Below are 20555 nucleotides of genomic sequence, written 5' to 3'. Positions count from 1 at the left end.
CAATGGCAAGCCACTGATGGGTTTTTCAAGCTGGGCAGGACCTGATCTGATTTTCATCTTAAGGGATTTCTGGCCAGGAGAGGGCCTAAAGATTGGGAGCCAGTTCTTTCTGAGCATGCAGCGCCTTGAGGCCATCCTCCAATCACACAGTGTGGTGGTCCTTTATTTCACCCACAATTAGGGTCAAGCCTCCATCAGCAGAGCAACTTTTCCTCCTTGGATCTTCTGCCTGGCCTAAGTGCTTCCCAAAAAGCCCCATAAACTCACTAAAGTGTTTCCAATAGACTTTGCTAGAGTATTGGGAAAATGGATGCTTTTGTAAAAGGACACAAAATAATAAAACAAAACCACTCCCTCATTTCTGATGGAAATTTGTTTTCTCCTCCACTGCTTTCCAGTAGTCCACAGCCTGAGCAATTGTCTTTGCTCTTTACTCTGTCTCCGTTTATCTTCCAAAAGGCCATGAACATGTGTATACTATGTCGGGGAAGAGGGTGAATCCCCCTCTGCCCTTTCCCTTAAGGTTCTTATGGCTGGCCAAATAATTAAAAAACAGGTGAGCAGAAGAAAATAATACCAAGTTTAATAACATGTATACGTGGGAGAAACCAGGGAAACTGAGTTTCTCAACACAATAGCAGCGATTCTCATCTTAAATACCATCCTCAGCTAAAGACAAAGGAGGATGTTGGGGGTGGGGAGGGAGACAGAAGGGAAACAGAAATCACAGTAATCAAGGGTAGGCAGATTTAAGGCCTCATCCTCCACACTGATAGGTTTCTAGAGAGGCCATCCCTCCTTCCCCCCAGCAGAGAGAGTGAGATACCTTTACAAATGGAGATTTCCCTTATAAATGTAAATGTTTGTCTGGCAACTCTTTGCAGGGCCATCTAGAGAATGTGGCCTGGGAGAGACAGAATTTTTGATAAGATGGGCTTGTTGGTGCCTTTCCTATTGTAATATCTATTTTACATTATATTACAGCCATCATATGATAGTAACTCCTTCCTGGAACAGGTCTTCTATGTTAAATTCTTTAGGCAGTTTGGGGGAGGTCAAATGTCTCTCAGAGAAAATAATCAAGGTAAAGAGACATATTTCAGGGTGGCCAAATTTTGATCTCCCACAACTACTATGAACAATAACAAAGAACTATAAATTCTTATTGATCCCAGAAGGTTGGGAATTCTAAACAATGAAAATATGTCCTCTGACTGCTTCTCTCAAAATAACATTTTGGAGACACAAAAGAGCTTTGTTAAAACAACAAATGAGATTTTGGGACACTTTGGGCCTAATTAATGGTGGGCTCAGGTCACCAGGTATTGATGCAATAAGCGACTTCAGACACAAAGTTGGAAAGACCTCCCTGCCACCCTCTCCTGGGCTTACTTTCTCATTTCTCAGCCCACATTTTGACTGCATCAAGCTGAGTTTCCTATATAGCTTTCAATTGCTATTGTTTTCAGGAGCTAGAATTCTCAGCCTAAAGAGAAAGTCTCCTTTGTCCTCCATCCATGATTTAATTTACATTCTCCTGAACGCTCCCCATTCACTTTGTTTTCAGGCTAAGAAGTCTCACAATTGTACTAGACCCGGAATTTGAATTTCCCTGTGTTTCTGCTGTTTGGAAATTTGCCCAGGTCAGCCACTGGACAGTCCCAGAATTCAGCTTTACCTTAGAGAAAATCTTTATTGTTCATGATTTCTTATAATATTTCTAACTACCGTCATATATTTTCCCCTCGATTTCTACATTTTTGTCTTTCAAAATACACAGATGTGTGTGAGTGTACATATACACAGATGTGTACATATCTCTTCTCTGATAATCAGTAAAGTTTCCACTATCTTTTCCAACTGGATCACATTCCTAGGGAGATGTCCCTCCTTTGTTCCCCAGATTTTGGAGGGGTGCTCTCAGCTGCATTTTTTTCTGCCTTTTTCACTCACATGCACCCTTCCCGGCATTCTCCTGATCCTTCAATACCATGATTCACAAGACAATGTGACCAACTGACTTTCTATGCTTTTGTCTCTGTTCTCGTCTATAAACTTCTTTTATAATGCAAATACATAAAATTTACTAGAAATGGGCAAAACTTGACCACAAAGTAATACAAATGCAAAGAAATGCCAATTTCTAATAAAAAGTATGTAGTAAATTAATTAAGAAGCACTAAGGAAGAAATTGTTCTTTTTGCTCTTTGGACAATCTTGAGGGGAAAACAGATAATTGCTAGCAGAATCTGGCTTACCGGAATGTATTATAATCCACCATCTTTGTTTGGTCACAGTCAGCAGCTGTAAATACCTGCTTGATCTCTGTGGATTTTGATTTTTCTTCTTTCAGCTTTTGTAGCACAAGTTCAATGTTGCTCCAAGGAAACTGAAAGGGGGAAAAGAAAGGAAAGATATTTCAATATGCCTGAGACACAGGGAGCCCAATCTTTCTGACGGCCAACAAAGAGACTTCACACTGTGAACCTGAAGCTAGCTGGGCATGTCTTTCATAAAGATCAACACAGAGAAGACAGGACTAGATTTGTATCTCTTCAGTTAAGGTTTAGGACAATGAGTGACATTAGCATAGGGCCAGATCTGAGAGAAATGAGCTTAAGGGACAGCAGGCCACAGGAATCAGAAAACAACCCCTGCTTCCCCCTCAGCCTCCTCCCTTCACCCTTGGACCTTGGCCCAATACGTTGGGAGACCCTAATGAAGAGAATGGGGATTCAAAATTGTAAAAGTATACCCCCATTTTCTCAAGGTCTTTAAAGTGGGCCCCCTGGAACTGCTGACCACCAGGCAATACACCGAGCAGATCAAGGCCGGGTGTCAAAGGTCCACATGCACTGCAATCTCTCACTTACATTCACTCTCAGGCAGACCCCAGTTCCTGTCTCCTACACTGTGATTTGGTTTTTGACTCTGTAAGAGTACTTCTTATTCCATCCAGTAAAGCATAAGGCTATAAATAATTACAGCTAAGAGCTAAAAAACGAAAAGACTAAATATGAAAATAAAAACATTGATGGTTATTTAGTATGAAGTTCTCTCTCTTCCACCAGGGGGTTTGGCAACTACTGTGCAGTCCCCCGTTCCCCTCCACTTTTTGCACTTCTTTTAATCTATTTCCATGATAGGATCCATTAGCTCTTTTGAAAAGACTCCTCAGACTGATATTAAAGAGCATATTAATCTTTCTCTGCTTAGAATGTCCTTGTTAAGGGTAGTTTTAAAATAATGCAGTTCTCACTTGGGATGCTGATACCAGATAATGTCCTACCCTGCTTTCATCTTTCTGAAAGGAGAAAAAGCCCTTTATATCTTAAAAAATATATACTCATGCTATATATATTTTATATTAAGATATAGATTTACCCTGTGTTTGAAAATTAAGCCCTAGTTTACAATAGCTATTATAAATCATACACTGACTTAGCTTGCTATGGGCCACACAGAGCTAAGCACTTCACACACATTATCACATCTAATCTTCACAGCAACTCTCTGAAATAGGCACTGTTGTTACTCCTATTTTAAAGATGGGGAAAGTAAAGCTCAGGGAAGATACATGTCTAAGGCCCCTCAGCTATTAAGTGTAGAGTCAGTCTTCCAAGCCAAACCTGCTGCTCTCCAGAAATCTAACCGTCCTACTATTGAGCCTCTCACCTGAATTCTGTGCTTTTGAATAGCTACCAGTTCACGGTTTTACAATAACCTGAATTCCCACGCTGCATATGGAGAGATGGTGTGGCAGTCCTAGAGGGTGCTGCCTGGGCCTCTCATCAAGAGAGACTTTGCAGAGAAGAGCATTGTTAGCTGCCAGCCCCCAGCTGCTGCACCTTCAGGATCATTGCAGTGTTCCTACCAAGGCCACACTCTCCCCAGACTGTTCCTATCCAATGACTGACCACAGAGAGGGTACCAGATCTGGGCCATTCCTGCCTGACGTGGGACTTCTCGGATGGGCAGTCTTTGCTCTGGGGCTCCCCATAGGCCTGGCCAAGACTTGCTCAGAGCTGCACTGTGTCTGAGGCTCTTCCTACCCCATTCTCCTTCCGTCCCTCTCCTTTCTCAGAGGTCAGACCCACATCTCAGTCTTCCCACCTACTCCTTCTCCCTTCCCCTTGATCCTTCATACACGTTTCCCCCAATACATCTCTTGCATGTCTAATTCTGTCTTGGCATCTGATTCTCAGGGAGTCAAACTGACAAGAATGATGTGATATAAACAGAGAGACTGATCTTATCAACTTGACTCTGAGCATTTTATAAATAAATGAGATAAAACTGGTACTGTGTATATATAATTGGTACATAAATATTATTACTTACAGGTAGACTTTTAAAATAAATTGTTCCTAGATAGCTTTTTCAATATTAGGTAATGATTCTCAAATATATACATATTTGCACACCAAACTAGTCTACACTTAAAATCAAGATTTTATCAATATGTTATTTTTACTGAACAGCACTGCCATAACAGTACTTTCAGTAACAGTACCCATCTGCCAGATTATTTCAAATGAAAAAACTCTTGGAGCTCACTGTTGCCAATTTGTCCTTGCTTTCTTTTTTTTTGTGAGGAAGATCAGCCCTGAGCTAACATCCATGCTAATCCTCCTCTTTTTGCTGAGGAAGACCAGCTCTGAGCTAACATCTATTGCCAATCCTCCTCCTTTTTTTTCCCCAAAGCCCCAGTAGATAGTTGTATGTCATAGTTGCACATCCTTCTAGTTGCTGTATGTGGGACGTGGCCTCAGCATGGCCGGAGAAGCGGTGCATTGGTGCGCACCCGGGATCCGAACCTGGGCTGCCAGTAGCGGAGCCCCGTGCACTTAACCGCTAAGCCACGGGGCCGGCTCGTCCTTGCTTTCTTATTTAGGCCTCGGGTAGCTCTTGTTATGGGAAGTTACAACCCCAGCAACTACTGGATTTCCTTGGGGTTTCTGTTTGTTCAGGTCTTGGCTTTCTCTGTAGGCCTGTGCCAATTAACTGGGATGGCACAGTGTGTGGCACCAGATTTTCTTCCCTTCCTATAGCTGCTGAATTTCTTTCTGAAAACATTGTCAGCGTCAGCAGAAAATCCAGGAAACTTGATTCAATTCTGTGCCTGCCTCCTGCCTGTGCCTGGCATCCGTGATGCTGGGCAGTAGAGGACCCAGCATGTAAACAGAGTAGACCAGGACCCGGCCTTTGTGACAGGAACCGCAGCCAAGTTGTGTGGATCCATTATTCATGTCCACATGTGTGAATGCCCAATGTAAAATGGGTGGCAAGAAGAAGAAGAAAAGGTCTAGTGAAAGAAAAACACAGATTCCAGAGCGCTGAGAGGCAAGTCAAGAATTATACAAAGTAAGTTTACCTTATCTGAATTCTGCTCCATGTAGTTTAAGGTGTACTCATCAGCATTGAGCAAAAGAAATAGGTAGCCATTCACGTTCACTTTGGCTCCAATATATAGCTCCTCAACCTTGATATATTCTGATAGTTCACTTTTAAAGACTTCTTGTCCAGGCTTCTTAACACGAATTCTTTTCAAGAACCTCCCACCAGTAATCCCTACAGAAAAAGAAAAGTTGATGAGTAGACTTTATTCTTAAAAGAACTATACAACTTGCCTTTGAGTTACTTTATGCTCAAACACAGACCATACAACTTAGCTGTGAACTCATATTGCCTATTATTCTCAGTCTTAAGGGAAGAATGAGGCAGTAGGTGAAGAAATGAGACTTCCTAGGGAGTGTGTAAAGAAAAAAGTGGTATGGCATTCCAGCCTTTTCTTTCTTCTCTCTACTCCCTTCGCAATCCAAACACTTAAATTAACACTTAGCAAGTACCTTCCATACGCCCAGCAGCATACTGGGAACTGGGACATCAGGAAGATATTCATCTTTAAAGCATGTTTGAACAGTACCAGGAAGAAAATTCTTCACTTGAGCTTATTTCCACCTGTTTGTCCCAGATGATGTCTTACACTTAATCTGACATGTGTAAGATGCCCCACTTCTGGAAAGGAGTTACTTAATTGTTTGAAGATAACTATGGGAGTCCCTTTACCTCTTTTTTTCTACAGGTGAAATATCTTTGCTTCTTTTTGCAATGCCTCATATTTGTTACTTTCCAGAATTCTCACCATTTCATCTGCTCTCTTCTGAGCATTATTTGGTTTTTGATCTCTTGGAAAGCAGTGAGCAGAGTTGAAAATGGGAGTCCAGTATCTTCTAACTGATACCGAACTGAAATCTTCAGACCTATGAATACAACCTCAGGCCAGATGAGCTTTTGCGGTCAGCGTCCTTACACTCCTCCTATCATATTCAGAAACCATAGGTGGTGGAAAAACTAGGCTTTGGAGCCAAACAGAGCTGGAGTCCATCCTGGCTCTGTCACTTGCTTGCAGGATGATCTTCAGAAGTTACTTAATCTCTGTGAACCTCTCTGAATTCTCACTGGTAAAATGGGAGTAAAATTTGTGGGGCCATGAAAATGTACCTCTCAGATCATCTACGGTGGGGAAGATAGTTGATGGAAGGCCCCAGCTGCTACGTTCTGAAATCTATCCCCAGATTTGTGCCAAGGTCATGCTTCCCACAGGTTGCTGCCAACAAATGACTAAGCAAAGCAGGGATACTAAGGCAGGCCCATTCCTGCAAGACGGGGGCTCCTCCAAGTAGTGACTTTGGCTCTAGGACTCCCAGTCAGCCTTGCCAAAACATTCTTAGAACTCCACTGCAATTTAAGACCTCCCCCTTTCTTCCTTTCCTCTGTCCTTCACAGGAATCAAACATGCACTGCAGTCTGACGGCTTTCCCAGCCTCTTCTGGATCCTTCCACATTTTCTCTCACCAGCATTTCCCCTAATAAATCTCTTGCACATTTAATCTCAACTTGAGGTTTGCCTCTTGGAGGACCTGAACTAACACAAAACTTAACCTCATCAAGTTCTTGTAAGGATAACAGTAGGTACTCAATCATGGCTGCTATTATTACTAGTAAGCTTGTAGTTGACTACCATCACCCTTTCTGTTTTATGCATGCTGCAATTTGATTGGCCACATCTTCCCCATTCTAGATGTATAAACTTGATTTTTTGACCTTTAAGAGCATGACTTTATATTCATCCCTATTCGATTTCACATTTTAAGATTTGATCCATTATTCAAATCACTGTGGAACCTGACTTAGCTATACAAATTATTCATAATTCATTGGTGTGCTGAGTGGCTTGTACAAGCTCATAAGAGCTGATAAATTTTCAGGGATTTTGCAAGTTGTTAAAATGTTGATTGCTTGAAATTGGCCATGGTTGGGGTGTTTACACCATGGAAATTGGCACATGGTACAAATCAGGGCTTTTAAAATTTTTTCAGACAGCCAGTTAGCCAGCACACCACTGATTATTTGTCCCAAAATGTGTGTCTTCAGCACAGTTAAAGGTTTAAACATGCTGGGACAAAGAACAGAGCCTTAGAGTTCCATAATCTGGTAAGTCAAAATCAACGGCTCTCCTCAGCAATGGCCACAGTATCAGCACATTGCGGAGAGGCATTCCGTGGGCCTGGGTGCTGGAACCTTGGTAATAGCCTCTACATACAGAAGAGGCAGAATTTGTTAATTCTTGTCTTATAGTTAAGCAAAAATTTTGTAAGCAGTACTATCAAGAATACAGATTTCCTCTTGTCTTGCTGGCTGTGAGTGGAAGCGGTGGTAGCCAGACAATGATCTTGAAGCCCTTGAATTCTACAGAGGTACCTCAGAGGCCACAGAGGAAGGAAAAATAGTGGCCAAAAGGAGATGTCCCTAGTCCCCCAGTCCTGAGCCAACCAAAACTGTTCCTCTTTTATCATTCTATATGTCTGGGTTCTTTTCCCTTTGTAAAATGAACTTTAGTGGTTAAAAAAAAAAAAATGAAAGCCACTATCTTAGATCATCTAGGCTATGAAATCAGATCATAGTTCCCAACTTTCAAAACAAAGAGACAGTTAATTGGTCTGAGGAATTGCTATGAGAGGTATGTTTCTTACCTGAATTCTTCTCTATAGGTTCAAACACTGAAATTGTGTCATCACTGAGAAAATATGAAATAACAAACATTCTGTCCACATCGGCACATTCATGTGTAATTAGTTTTGCAAAAAAACGGAGTGTATTGCTTATGTTGCCGTAGCTAAATGGAAGAGAAATGAAGGTTACAGCATTATACAAGTCATCTTCCATACATCATGTATGTAAAAAAACCTGCAAAAGGTGTGCTATCGGTTTTTTTTGACTTATAATTGACATATAACATTATATTAGTTTCAGGTATACAACATAATGATTCGATATTTGTATATATTGTAAAATAATCTTCATAATAAATCTAGTTAACATCTGTCACCATACGTAGTCACAAAGATTTTTTGTCTTGTGATGAGAACTTTTAGGATCTATTCCCTTAGCAACTTTCAAATATGTAATACAGTATTATTAACTATAGTTATCATGCTATACATTACATCCTTATGACTTATTTATTTTATAACTGGAAATTTGTATCTTTTGACACCCTCGACCCATTTCACCCACCTCCCACCCCCTAGGTGTGCTCTTGTTTTAAGATAGTAGCATAAACTTTCTGAAGTTGAAAAACTACAACCATCTTCTTATTAAGGTTCTAAATCTATACACAGAAATTTTCTCAGTTTACTAAAATATCTCTTATTCTTTAGATGTCCAGGATAACATACTGGGAAAATATACCCAAAACAAATGTCATAAACACACTGTTCAAACTAGCTGCATTAAATGGTTGTTCCCTACTCACAAGGCTGGTCAACAATCACAACAATCACGTCAGCAAGAAGCACAGCACCCAGCCCTCCTCACGGAGCACTCCAGAGGGTGTGCTCTGCCAGTGCCTGGAGCCACCTCCCCATTTCACCTCCCACTTGCTCATGCCCATTTCTTTTCTTTCTTCCAGCCCCACATCCTCTCCCCCTTAAGTCACTCCCCCAGTTCCCCAGCATCCCTCCAACTCCCTTCAAGGGAAAAATTCCCTTTTGCCTTTCAAATGCTATATTAAATGCTATATTAAATACTATTAAATACTTATCACCCATATCGTAAGTAGCCATTACAAGTCTGTTTTCCAAGGGCAAGGATTGTGTCTTATTAACCACTGTCTAATATAACACTTTTTACATTATAAGTACTCAATAAATGTTTGTAGAAAGTTGTTATAAGATCTGCATAGATTGAAATTTGCATTTAGAATTCTATGCATGAATAGAATAGTCTAGCAGACTGAAGATGGGATCAAATTCTAGAATCAAAAGTTCCCAAAGGTGATTGTCTGGTCACTGAAGAAATTAATTTATGGTCTGTTGGCACAAGCATGTCTACAGATATCAGCTAGTGAAAGGTGGACTTCAGAAAAAACAGTAAACCCTTGGGGAGGTCTTAGATAATCAAAATCATTACCCCAAGGAGGCACCAAGTAAAATAAACTGTGTACTTCATCACTTGCCTGTCCCAACTCTAAGCAGGGAGGTCCTCACTTTCAGATTCTCCTACGCTGAAATTAATTCTTTCCTTGTGGTCACAGTGATTTAAAAAAAACAAAAACAAAAATATGTATTTCTGATTTGCAGAGGCAGAAAGTGCTTTTCTCTGCCCCTTCCTTCAATTGTCCAAGGAAGCAGGGCTAAAAAGACATGGCACCAAGATTCCCAGCTTGAGATCTCTGTGAGATGGAAGTAGCAATTTGGAAGGCTAGCCTCAGGGCAGCCTAGACAAAACAGCCAGATTTCCACAGCTCTGTTTTCTTAGTCCTGGTTTCCCAGGCTTCAGACAGACCTCATACAGTGCAGGAGGTAGCTATACCTTGTCAACCATCTTCTCGGTACATAATTGGAGTTGTAAGTAACAAACAAATCTGGTAACCCCTTCTCGTGAAAGACCCATGACTTTTACAGATGCCTGAAATATCACTGAAACCACTGAATGAGGTCTAACGTCAGGCCAAATGAACGCTACTATAAATTTAGCTTCTTAGAACTTACATAAATTTATAAGTGTGTATGTTAAGTGGGGATTTTTCACGTTTAATGTGCCATTTTTCCACCTAATTCTAGTATTCTAGAGAGCTCATCAATCCAGAATATAATCTACTCAAACAAAATCTTTAGATCAGCAGTTGACAAACTTTATTGTATATAAAAGTCACCTGGGGAGCTTGTTAAATATACAGTATCCAGAGTTCTACTCCCAGAGATATGGATTCAGTAGTTAGCTTGCATCCCCAGAAACCTGCATTTTTAATAAGCTTCCCAGGAGATTCTGATGAAGTGGTCCCCAGAGCACACTTTGAAAAGCACTGCAAGTTATCTTCAGATATTGCCTTGACTAATAAGCTAATTATCAAACTTCTCTAAACACTCTTTTTATCACAGTACTTCCAGCACTCAAAAAACTTGAGCATTTTCCCTATTTCCTATCCTGAATAGCACCACCTATACTGTTCAATCTGGCTTTCCAGGCCACTATAGTCAGGTTCAAACACACACACATACAGCTATGTGTCATGACCACCTGTAATACACTCTTCTATTCAAGTCACACAAGTAGCTTCATTTACTGCCCCACCCTGTGCTCGTTTCTGCTTCCAGGTCTTCATTGATATCATCCCCTCCCCCAGGGCACACCCTTGTCCTTTCCTGTGCCCGTCCAGAATCCTGTCCATCCATTTGGGCCCCAATCAGTAGAGCTTTCCTTGGCCACGACTGTCCTCTCAGCTGACCACCTACTCATGCCTCCTGCACCTACCATAATCAGTAGCACAAAATTTAGCACCATATAGACTTGTATTCTTGGCTATTCCTTTAAATGTGTTTATTCCCATTGTCCCAAAACAAATGATAAATTCCTAGGTCCAGCAGCTATATCTTAACTTTTTCTACACACAGCCCAGAGTTAATCTATAATCACCGTCTTGAATTCTCCCATTCTCTTTTTTTTTTTTTTTTTAAAGATTTTATTTATTCATTTTTTCCCCCCAAAGCCCCAGTAGATAGTTGTATGTCGTAGGTTCACATCCTTCTAGTTGCTGTACGTGGGACTCGGCCTCGGGTTGGACGGAGAAGTGGTGCCTTGGGGCGTGCCTGGGATCCGAACCCGGGCCGCCAGCATCAGAGCACGCGCACCTAACCGCTAAGCCACGGAGCCGGCCCTCCCATTCTCTTTTAAATCCACTTTCATTAGATTTGCTCTACCTAAACTGCTCTGGTCAAAGTCAACAATGATCTCCACAATGCCAATTCCAATGGTTCATTTTTGTGTCTAACTTGACCGATCAGCAGCACCTGATACAAATGATCACTCCTTCTTCCACGACACTCTTGCTTCACTTGGCTTCCAGGATCCTGCATTCTCTTGGTTTTGCTCCTATCTCCTTGTTTGCTCCTTTTCAGTCTCCTTTGCTGGTTCCTCCTCTTTTCCTCAACCTCTTAATTTGGGGTGTCCCAGGGATTACAAGGAATAACCTGGTCATGTACTTCTCTGTGTATATTCACTCCCTTGGTGATCTCACCTAGTCTCAAAGTTTTAAATACCATCGACATGCTAATGACTTCCAAATTTCTACCTCTAGCTCAAACCTCTCTCCCGAATCTCAGACTCATATATCCATCTGCTTACTCAATATCTCCACTTGATATCTAATACACATCTCAAGCTTGTTCCAAAATTGAACTTCTGTTGTTGCCCCAAACCTACTCTATGTACAGTCTTTCCCATCTCAGTAGATGGCAACTCTATCTTTCTAGTTGCTCAGGCCAAAACCATGGGAGTTATCCTAACCCCTGTCTTCTTTCACACCTCATATCCAATCTGTCAGGAAACCCTATTGGCTTGATCTTCAAAATATTTCCAGAATTCACTATTTCTCATCACTTGCATGGCACTCACTCAGATCTGATCCATCGTAACTCTTCTCTTGGACTACTACAGTGGCCTCTTAACTGGTCTTTACTTCCACTAATGCCCTTCTACAGTCTACTCCCCACACTTCATTTGGAGTGATTCTTTTAATACGTAAATCAGATCAAGTCATTCTTCTGCTCATATCTCCCAATGGCTCCCCTTATTACTCAAAAGTCAAAAGAATCCTTATAATGGTCTGCAAGGCTCTATGTGATGTGATCCTTCCATTACCTCTCTTAATCTGTCTACTCTGCCCTTTACTCATCTGTTCTATCCGTGTCAGCCTTCTGGCTGTTCCTTGCGCATCCCAAGCCAGCTCCTTGCTCAAGGCCTTTACATCAACTGTTCCTTCTGCCTAGAACATGTTTCCTCACTGCAGTAAGGTCCACCCAGACCACACTATTTAAAATTGAAAACGGGGGTGCTCCTCAGCCCCACAGTCCTAGTTCTCCTTTATTCTTTTCATAGCAACTTACTACCTTCTTTATTTTCTCCATGGTACTTAACACCTTCTCTATACTACAGAATGTACTTATGCCTTATCTTTATGGTTTATGGTCCACCTCTCCAGCTAGAATGTAAGTTCTACGAGGATAGATGTCTGTTTTGTTCACTGATGTATCCCAAGCACCTAGATCAGTGCTTGGCACACAGCAGGTCCTCAGTAAATATTTGTTGACTAAGAAAATGAATGGCTCACATAGGGCTACAGACTTACTGAAAACCTTAAAAATAGCTAGAGCTATAGAGTCTTGTAATTAGAAGAGACATGAAGCCTTATTTTTATTGATTGGGAAAAAATTTTAAAGAAAGGAAAAAAATGACTGATGGAGACAGCAGATGGACAATACCTGAAACAAGTCAGAGATTAACATTAAACCACTAATTTTTGGATGTTATATGGTTATGAATAGCACAAGTCTGGGATAATAGCCTTCCTGGTTGGAAGTCATCTGTCTCTTCTATCCATCATTAAGAACTGGAAGGGTGAATGTTTATTCTATTTGCTCACTTATTCATCCATTCCTTCTCTTATTGGACAAAATACTTATGGAGCCCCAGGTATGTAGCCAGCACTGTTCTAACTCTGAGGGAAGCAAGAAAGCCAGTCCCTGCCCTCAAGAAGCACTTGGTCTAGGGGGAGACCACAATTACATAAACAGGTAATTGCCACACACTGCGATAAGTATAGGCTCTGTGGCAAGAAAGGTGAACTGCGGAAGTCAGACTTTCCTGGATTCAAATCCCAGTTCAACTAAAAATTAGCTGCGTGAGCTTGAGCAAATTGTTTAGCCTCTCTGAGCCTCAGTTTCCTCATGTAAAGAATGGGTACAATAATATTATCTATTTTATGAGGTTGTTTTGAGGATTAAATGAGATCAAGTATTGTAAAGTAATTAGCACACTGTAACCACAAATTGCTTTTTATTAGTGGTAATATTATTACTAGAGGTTTGATCAGCAGAGTTTTATGGGCACATAGAGAACAAAGTAACTAATTCAACCTGGTGCAGTGAGAAAGATATTATTCTGCTTCTCCCAACTCAGACTAGACAATCTGCCCAGCAGGCCACCACAGTCAATTTTTACCCAGACAATAAAGGTCTTCATTCCATCAAAAACCTCATATGCTTTAATTTGAAACTATTTCCTCCAACGACTCATAGTAGATCAGCGTTAACCTCATATAACAATTAGCACTCAGTAAATTTTTAATAGCAATATAATAATCAACATATGTCATGTACAATTGCATATCTCAATTCACAGTTTATTTATTTGCATTAAGAAACCATTCTTGGGGGCTGGCCCAGTGGCGCAAGTGGTTAAGTGTGCGCGCTCCGCTGCAGCGGCCCAGGGTTCGCTGGTTCGGATCCCAGGCACGCACCGACGCACCGCTTGGCAAACCATGCTGTGGTGGCGTCCCATATAAAGGGGAGGAAGATGGCCACGGATGTTAGCCCAGGGCCAGTCTTCCTTGGCAAAAAGAGGAGGATTGGCAGATGTTAGCTCACGGCCGATCTTCCTCACAAAAAAAAGAAAAAGAAACTGTTCTTTGTATGCTTTGTCAGATCATCCTCCTTAGGTTCTCACAGTTTTAAAACCTTGAGTTATTCAAACTCATGTATAAGTCTCCAGCTGAATGTGCCAGTTACTATGGAAACAAGGTCACTGTGTGGGAGGAGCTTGAGGGAAGTGTATTCCTGGCACAGAATGAGCAGTGGACAGAAAGAAATGAAATTAGAGACATTCATTCGTGCCTGTACCACCATCCTCCAGCCACGACAGCATGACAAGAACGTGGAATGCTGTCTACAGTCAGTGCTCTGTGCACAAGTTGATGCAGTGTAGACAGAAAGAGAGACTAAGGCAACTACCCACAAGGAACTGTTTTCCCCCTGGGTTCCAGAAGCAACACCCTGGATCATGTTTCATCTTGTTTACTTATAAGAAAAATTCCCTCTCCTTTTACAATAGGGACATTTTTCCTGTCTGCCTCCTTTGGGTGGCTGCCCTTAAAAACAGCAGTTAGTGAAAAGTATCCATCAGAAGGCCTGCCCTGGAACCTCATTGCAAATACTGCTATCTATAAGGGAGGACAGAGTATAAGTTGGTGTCCCTCTTAAGTCTCGAAATCAGTGGTTCTCAAACCCTGGTGTGCATCAGAACCCCCTGGAAGGCTGGTTAAAATACAGTACCAGACCCCACCCCCAGAGTTTCTGCCCCAGTGGGTCTGGCATGCAACACAAGAATCAGCATTTTTAACAAGTGTGGGTGCCACACTTTTAGCAGCATCGATTCTAAAACTTAAAAATAAAACTCTAAAATCCTTAAAAATAAAGGAGTATTTCTTGAAAGACAAAGGACATCATGTCATGGCAAAGGCAGGCTTTTAGACATTCTACACAACTCTTAATAATATATTTTCACCATTTTTACAGTTGTAGCAAAACTATTGTTCTCTCTACTTCAAAACGTTCTACAACAGCATCTGACCTCATTAAATTTTATCAAATTCAGGATGCTGTCTTTTTCTTCTCCTTCTCCTGGTCTTACTACATGTTCCTTTTATCATTTTTCTCCACAGGTTCTCCCGATCCATTATTTCCCTCACACAGGACTTCAATGTTTAGCCCACATCCTATTTAAGCATCTACAACATTTTCCCATCACTTTTCCCCCTGACTTCTCTCTCCAGGGCGTGCACTCCCTGCAGAAGCAAAAAGTAGCCATGGGCAGTGCCCACAGTCTAGACACATGACTCAGGGGCAAATTTTCCCTCGTATATATTAGGAATACTTTTGAAAGTCCATCTTTTGAAATTATATTCTGCCGTGTAAGCAATCTATGGTTACTGAACTCAACCAAACCTCTCAAATTAAAACCACATTAATTGCCAAATAACATACTGAAAAACACTTTTAAATCACTGAAGCCTCTATAGCAGGAGTAGGCAAACTACAGCCTGTGGGCCAAATATGGCTGGGCAACTGTTTTTGTATGGCCTATGAGGGAAGAATGGTTTTTACATTTTTAAATGGTTGAAAAAAATCAAAAGAATAATATTTTGTGATATGTAAAAATTATATACATTATATTATATTATATTATATTATATTATATTATATTATATTATATTATATTATATACATTAAAATAACCACTCAATGGTAAGGATGTGGAGAAAAGGAAACCCTTGTGCACTGTTGGTAGGAATGTAAATTGGTGTACCTACTATGGAAAACAGTATGGAGGTTCTTCAAAAAATTAAAAATAGAACTACCATATGATCCAGCAATCTCACTTCTGGGTATTTATCCAAAGGAAAAGAAATCATTGTCCCAAAGAGATATCTACACTCCCCTGTTCATTGCGGTACTACTTATAATGGCCAGGACATGGAAACAACTTAAGTGTCCATCAACAGATGAATGGATAAAGAAAATGTGATATTTTATATATATATATATATATATATATATATATATATATAATGGAATATTACTGAGCCATAAAAAAGAAGGAAATCCTGCCATTTGCTACAACATGGATGGACCTCAAGGGCATTATGCTAAGTTAAATAAGTCAGACAGAGAAAGACAAATACCATATGATCTCACTTATATGTGGAATCTAAAAAAAACCAAACTCAGAAACAGAGATGAGATTTGTGGTTGCCAGAGGCAGGAGGTGGGAAGTGGGGGAATTAGATGAAGGTGGTCAAAAGGTACAAACTTCCAATTATAAGATAAATAAGTTCTGGGGATGTAATGTACAACATGATCACTATAGTTATATATGTCAATTATATCTCAATAAAACTGGAAAAAATAAAATTAATAAAATAACCACTCTAAGGGGTGGGTGGACAGTGAAAGGGGTAAAGGGGCACATGTGTATGGTGATGGATAAAAACCAGACTATTGCCGGTGAACACGATGCAGTCTATACAGAAACTGAAATATAATAATGTACGCCTGAAACGTATACAATGTTATAAGCCAATATGACAATAAAATAATTTTTTTAAAAAATCTGAAAAAAAAATTAAATAACCACTCAAGAACCTGTTAATACTTGCATGTTAATCAACTTCATTAAAAAGCTATAACAACATGTTCCTGGACTTGAAATTAGATAAGTGTCATCTGTTTCATCATGAGGACTATATTATAAATCCCAAACACATTTGAGAAAGATCAGACTAAAATAATGGTTCCCTCAAGCACCTGTCTTTTTCCACGAACTTCTTGAAGTTCTTCTTATGAGGTGTGGGCACAAGGCCTATGCAGGAGCGAAGAGAATCCTCTTCAGAACCAAAGCCGGTATAAGGTGGAAATTTCCTTTCTATTTTTGGAGGAGGTGGGGCCTTGCATTGAATTGAAGTAAAGTTCTCTATAACAAAACAAAGGCAAATGAAACATCAATATTTTTTTTTTTGCCCTGATTATGGCTGTTTTGAAAGGTTTGTTATGTTTTCAAGATGAACATGGAGATCTTTCTAGACTATTTTAAACTCTTTCAAACAAAACACAGCAAAACCCTGTGAGGGTAGGTTTCAATCATGTTTACAAAAACCACAGAACTCACTCAATAATCGCCACTGGTTCAAAAGAAAGAAAAAAAAAGAAACTGTCTATGTCAAATAAGTAAACATTTATCTTTTGTCATCACATCCCCATTTCTGAATATTTTTTGTTCTTCCCTGATTTTTCCAATGACATGAAAATTCAAACTTGGAACTTTATGCCACTCATTCCATATTTTTACCTGTAATTTAGCCTTTTCCTATCCTTAGTCAATACTCACTAATCAAATTCCTTTCCAAACAGGACTGACTCCTGACTATTTTGCCTTTACCTTCCCCATCTGCTGTCCCCTCCGCCTACACCCGTTTTTAAGCCCTCTCCATTTCCTCCAACTCAACTCCAGGCCATGGCACTTCACTATCTAGTTAAAAAACAAAAACAAGGGGGCCGACCCGGTGGCGTAGTGGTTAAGTTCGTATACTCCGCTTCAGCGGCCCGGGGTTCACAGGTTTGGATCCCAAGCGCAGACCTACACACTGCTTCTCAAGCCATGCTGTGGCAGGCGTCCCACATACAAAGCAGAGGAAGATGAGCACAGATGTTAGCCCAGGGCTAATCTTACCCACAAAAAAAAAAAAAATCTTATCACCAACCACTGCTCCAGGCTGCTCTTCTTACTGCCCAAGAAAAGACAGCAATTGTACTAAAATGTGATGAAGCAAAAAAACAAAAATAAAAACAAACAAAACTTATAAAATAGCCACTGCCTACTTGTCTCAGAGGAGGTGTTAAGTGGTAAATACTGTTGATTTTCTTTATTTACTTATCATCTGTGAGGAAGGAGAGATGGAAAGAGAGCTGGGGACATAACAGCCTAGATGCTTCAGGTACCCATTTGTGAGGCTGTACAATCTCTGAGAAGCAAGTGTGCTCTCCAGAGCAAATAACACATTGACCCGATAGATCCAAGTCACTTGTGTTTGTCCCACCACAAATAGCAAAGAAGATGCCAGGATATTCCCTGAAACAAAACAAAACCAAACAAAACAGCCCATTGAATCTAATTTCTACTTCTTCCTCAAGCTTGAGTATCCCATAGGTGTTTCCATTTGTGACTGAAAGCAGTTCCACATAAGCAAAGATTCCCTTTTCCATTGTCAAAGTTCTAATAGATGGACGAGTACAGATTTAGTACACACTTCTATAATTGAAAATGTGCATCAATTTGTCATCCGCAGCAACCTAACTCTTAAAATTGAGGGATTTTTTTTACTGATTGATCAAAAAGCTAAGGTTTTGAGGCTATTTATAACTCTGATTTTAAAACATTTTCAGCTTTCACATTTCCTGAGACTTCCTAACAGCCTTTGTGTAAAATTCCCTCAAGCATAATCCCCAAAAGAGTATTGTTCCATCCTAACAGAAACTGCTCACAGAAGACATATTAGTAAAGAGAATGCCATCAAATATTTCTCACTGGCTCAGCGAAAGGAGGCAGCCAGACTGCCGGTACAGAAGTGACTCGTGAGCCTCTCCTATTATTTTTGTGGCAATTAAAGAGAAGCCTTGGAAACAAAGAGGAAAGTTCAAATCTTGGAATTAGGCAGAATTGCAGTAGACTCTATCATTGCTAACTATTACATGAAACACACCACTGATTGGTACCTTCATTTCAAGGGAAGGACCATAGGGATGGCAGAGAGAGCTCTATGTAATTAGTAGAAAATTGGGGCACGATCAATTTCTTCTAACAGGGGACATATACATACAATTCTACATACTAATCCGAGCAGTCCAACCAAAAGAGGACACATATTGAATCGCAAAGTAATTAAGAATGCATTCTACACCTCTCCCCAAAATTACAAGTTTTATAACAGTGTTGTTTTCTCAACTACATAATTTTTGCCACAGATTTAAGTAACAAAAGAACCAATTTAGAGCTTTCCTCTGCACCCACAGTGCCATCTAGTGTATAAAAGCCGAGAACTGTTCCACTCCATCAACGCCTGACTTTTATAACACCACATACATCTTTTTGGATACCCTGACTCAAGATCTCATTTCTCGGGGTAATTGCATACGTTCACAAAGCGTTAGACTTGCACCTGAATAAGCTTCCTGTCTTTGGTTTTCTATTATCCCAGCACCCTGCATGTTTCAGGTGTTAAGAAATATTTGATGAATAAATGAAAAAGTATACATTTTTGTACAAAGCACCTTCCCAAATATCTTCTTAAACTAACTCTCTGCTGGATCCTGAGACACATCTGTCTTTCAAACAGTCTGATTCTCCTAATTCCAAGTGACTCGTAAAAATATATATATTGCATGTCTATCCACAATTAACTAGATTCCAACAAATTTATAGAGAAGTGATATATATATATATTTTGTGTGTGTGTGAGGAAGATCAGCCCTGAGCTAACATCCATGCTAATCCTCCTCTTTTTGCTGAGGAAGACCAGCTCTGAGCTAACATCTATTGCCAATCCTCCTCCTTTTCTTTGCCCCAAAGCCCCAGTAGATAGCTGTTATGTCACAGTTGCACATCCTTCTAGTTGCTGTATGTGGAACACGGCCTCAGCATGGCCGGAGAAGCGGTGTGTCGGTGCGCGCCCGGGATCCGAACCCGGGCCACCAGTAGCGGAGCGCGCGCACTTAACCGCTAAGCCACGGGGCCGGCCGGAGAAGTGATATATTTTTAAAAGGAGTCTTAATGCTCCTTCACGGTGATTTACTATTCACTATCTCAGTTGGAAACAATTCTGGAAAAAGCCTTCAATCACCTCAAAGCTCATCTCGTATACTCTAGTAACTCAGATATGGACCCAGGTTCTGGAAGGCCTGAACCTTATATAATTTGGGAGAAGTTCTTCAAGACAAAGAAGCCAAATTAAGACAAAATTAGGCCCAAGGCCTTGGACCAGAGCCCCTGCAAAGGAAGAACCCTCAAGCTTAGGTTTCATTAACTTTATTAGCTTCAAGGTAAATCTACTTCTGCTTATATCCAATACCCAGGTCAAATGATTTTGGTGGGACATTCATTTTTTTGGTCAAATAATTAGTGAGTCACATAATTTTCTAGCTCTAGCTAGAAAAACCTTAGAAATCATCTAATCTTCAACTCTCTTCACTTCATAGGGGAGGAAAAAGATGCAAAACTGTTAGGTCCATTGAGGCCACTTGGTAAGACTGGAAGCAAATTCTACCCCTGTTGCTATACCTTGGGATGCCTAATTTGCTCAAATGATCACTAAACTCTCATCTTGGATGTCCTGCTGCTTCTAGCACCAAGAGTTCAGAGATGGCCAGAAATGACTCCACAAATTTAAAGGTGTTTTAAGTTTTTTCCTCATCCTTAACGTCAATACAGCCTAATAAATGTTCAAGAGCAATGGGAACGAATGGTCTTATTACTAGTTTGGTTGTCCCAGCCACTAAGAACAGATGAGAAGAAAGGCCTCTTATAGACAAAGAAATAATAACCCAAGGCAGGAATTCTAGGTAAGAACAGTTGACATTCAAATCCCTGTCCCTTCAGTGGAAGAA

At 40.4% G+C, this 20555-nt stretch overlaps 1 protein-coding gene across 4 annotated transcripts in view; it reads right to left on the bottom strand.

Moving 5' to 3' along the window:
• Positions 1 to 20555, bottom strand: part of EFHC2 (EF-hand domain containing 2) — a 269392-nt gene that overhangs the window by 70729 nt on the left and 178108 nt on the right. For all 4 annotated transcript variants that reach the window (XM_087427094.1, XM_014791042.2, XM_087427093.1 and 1 more), the window contains exons 8-11: positions 16704 to 16869; positions 8037 to 8179; positions 5375 to 5571; positions 2259 to 2389 (exon numbers count right to left, since the gene is read on the bottom strand). In XM_087427094.1, coding sequence (XP_087283220.1) covers positions 2259 to 2389; positions 5375 to 5571; positions 8037 to 8179; positions 16704 to 16869 — 637 coding nt within the window. The remainder of the gene's footprint in view (positions 1 to 2258; positions 2390 to 5374; positions 5572 to 8036; positions 8180 to 16703; positions 16870 to 20555) is intronic.

This window comes from Ceratotherium simum, chromosome X, assembly GCF_057802395.1.
Source record: "Ceratotherium simum simum isolate JZ-2026a chromosome X, ASM5780239v1, whole genome shotgun sequence".
Taxonomy (NCBI): Eukaryota; Metazoa; Chordata; class Mammalia; order Perissodactyla; family Rhinocerotidae; genus Ceratotherium; species Ceratotherium simum.
This window is presented reverse-complemented; position numbering and strand designations above follow the sequence as displayed.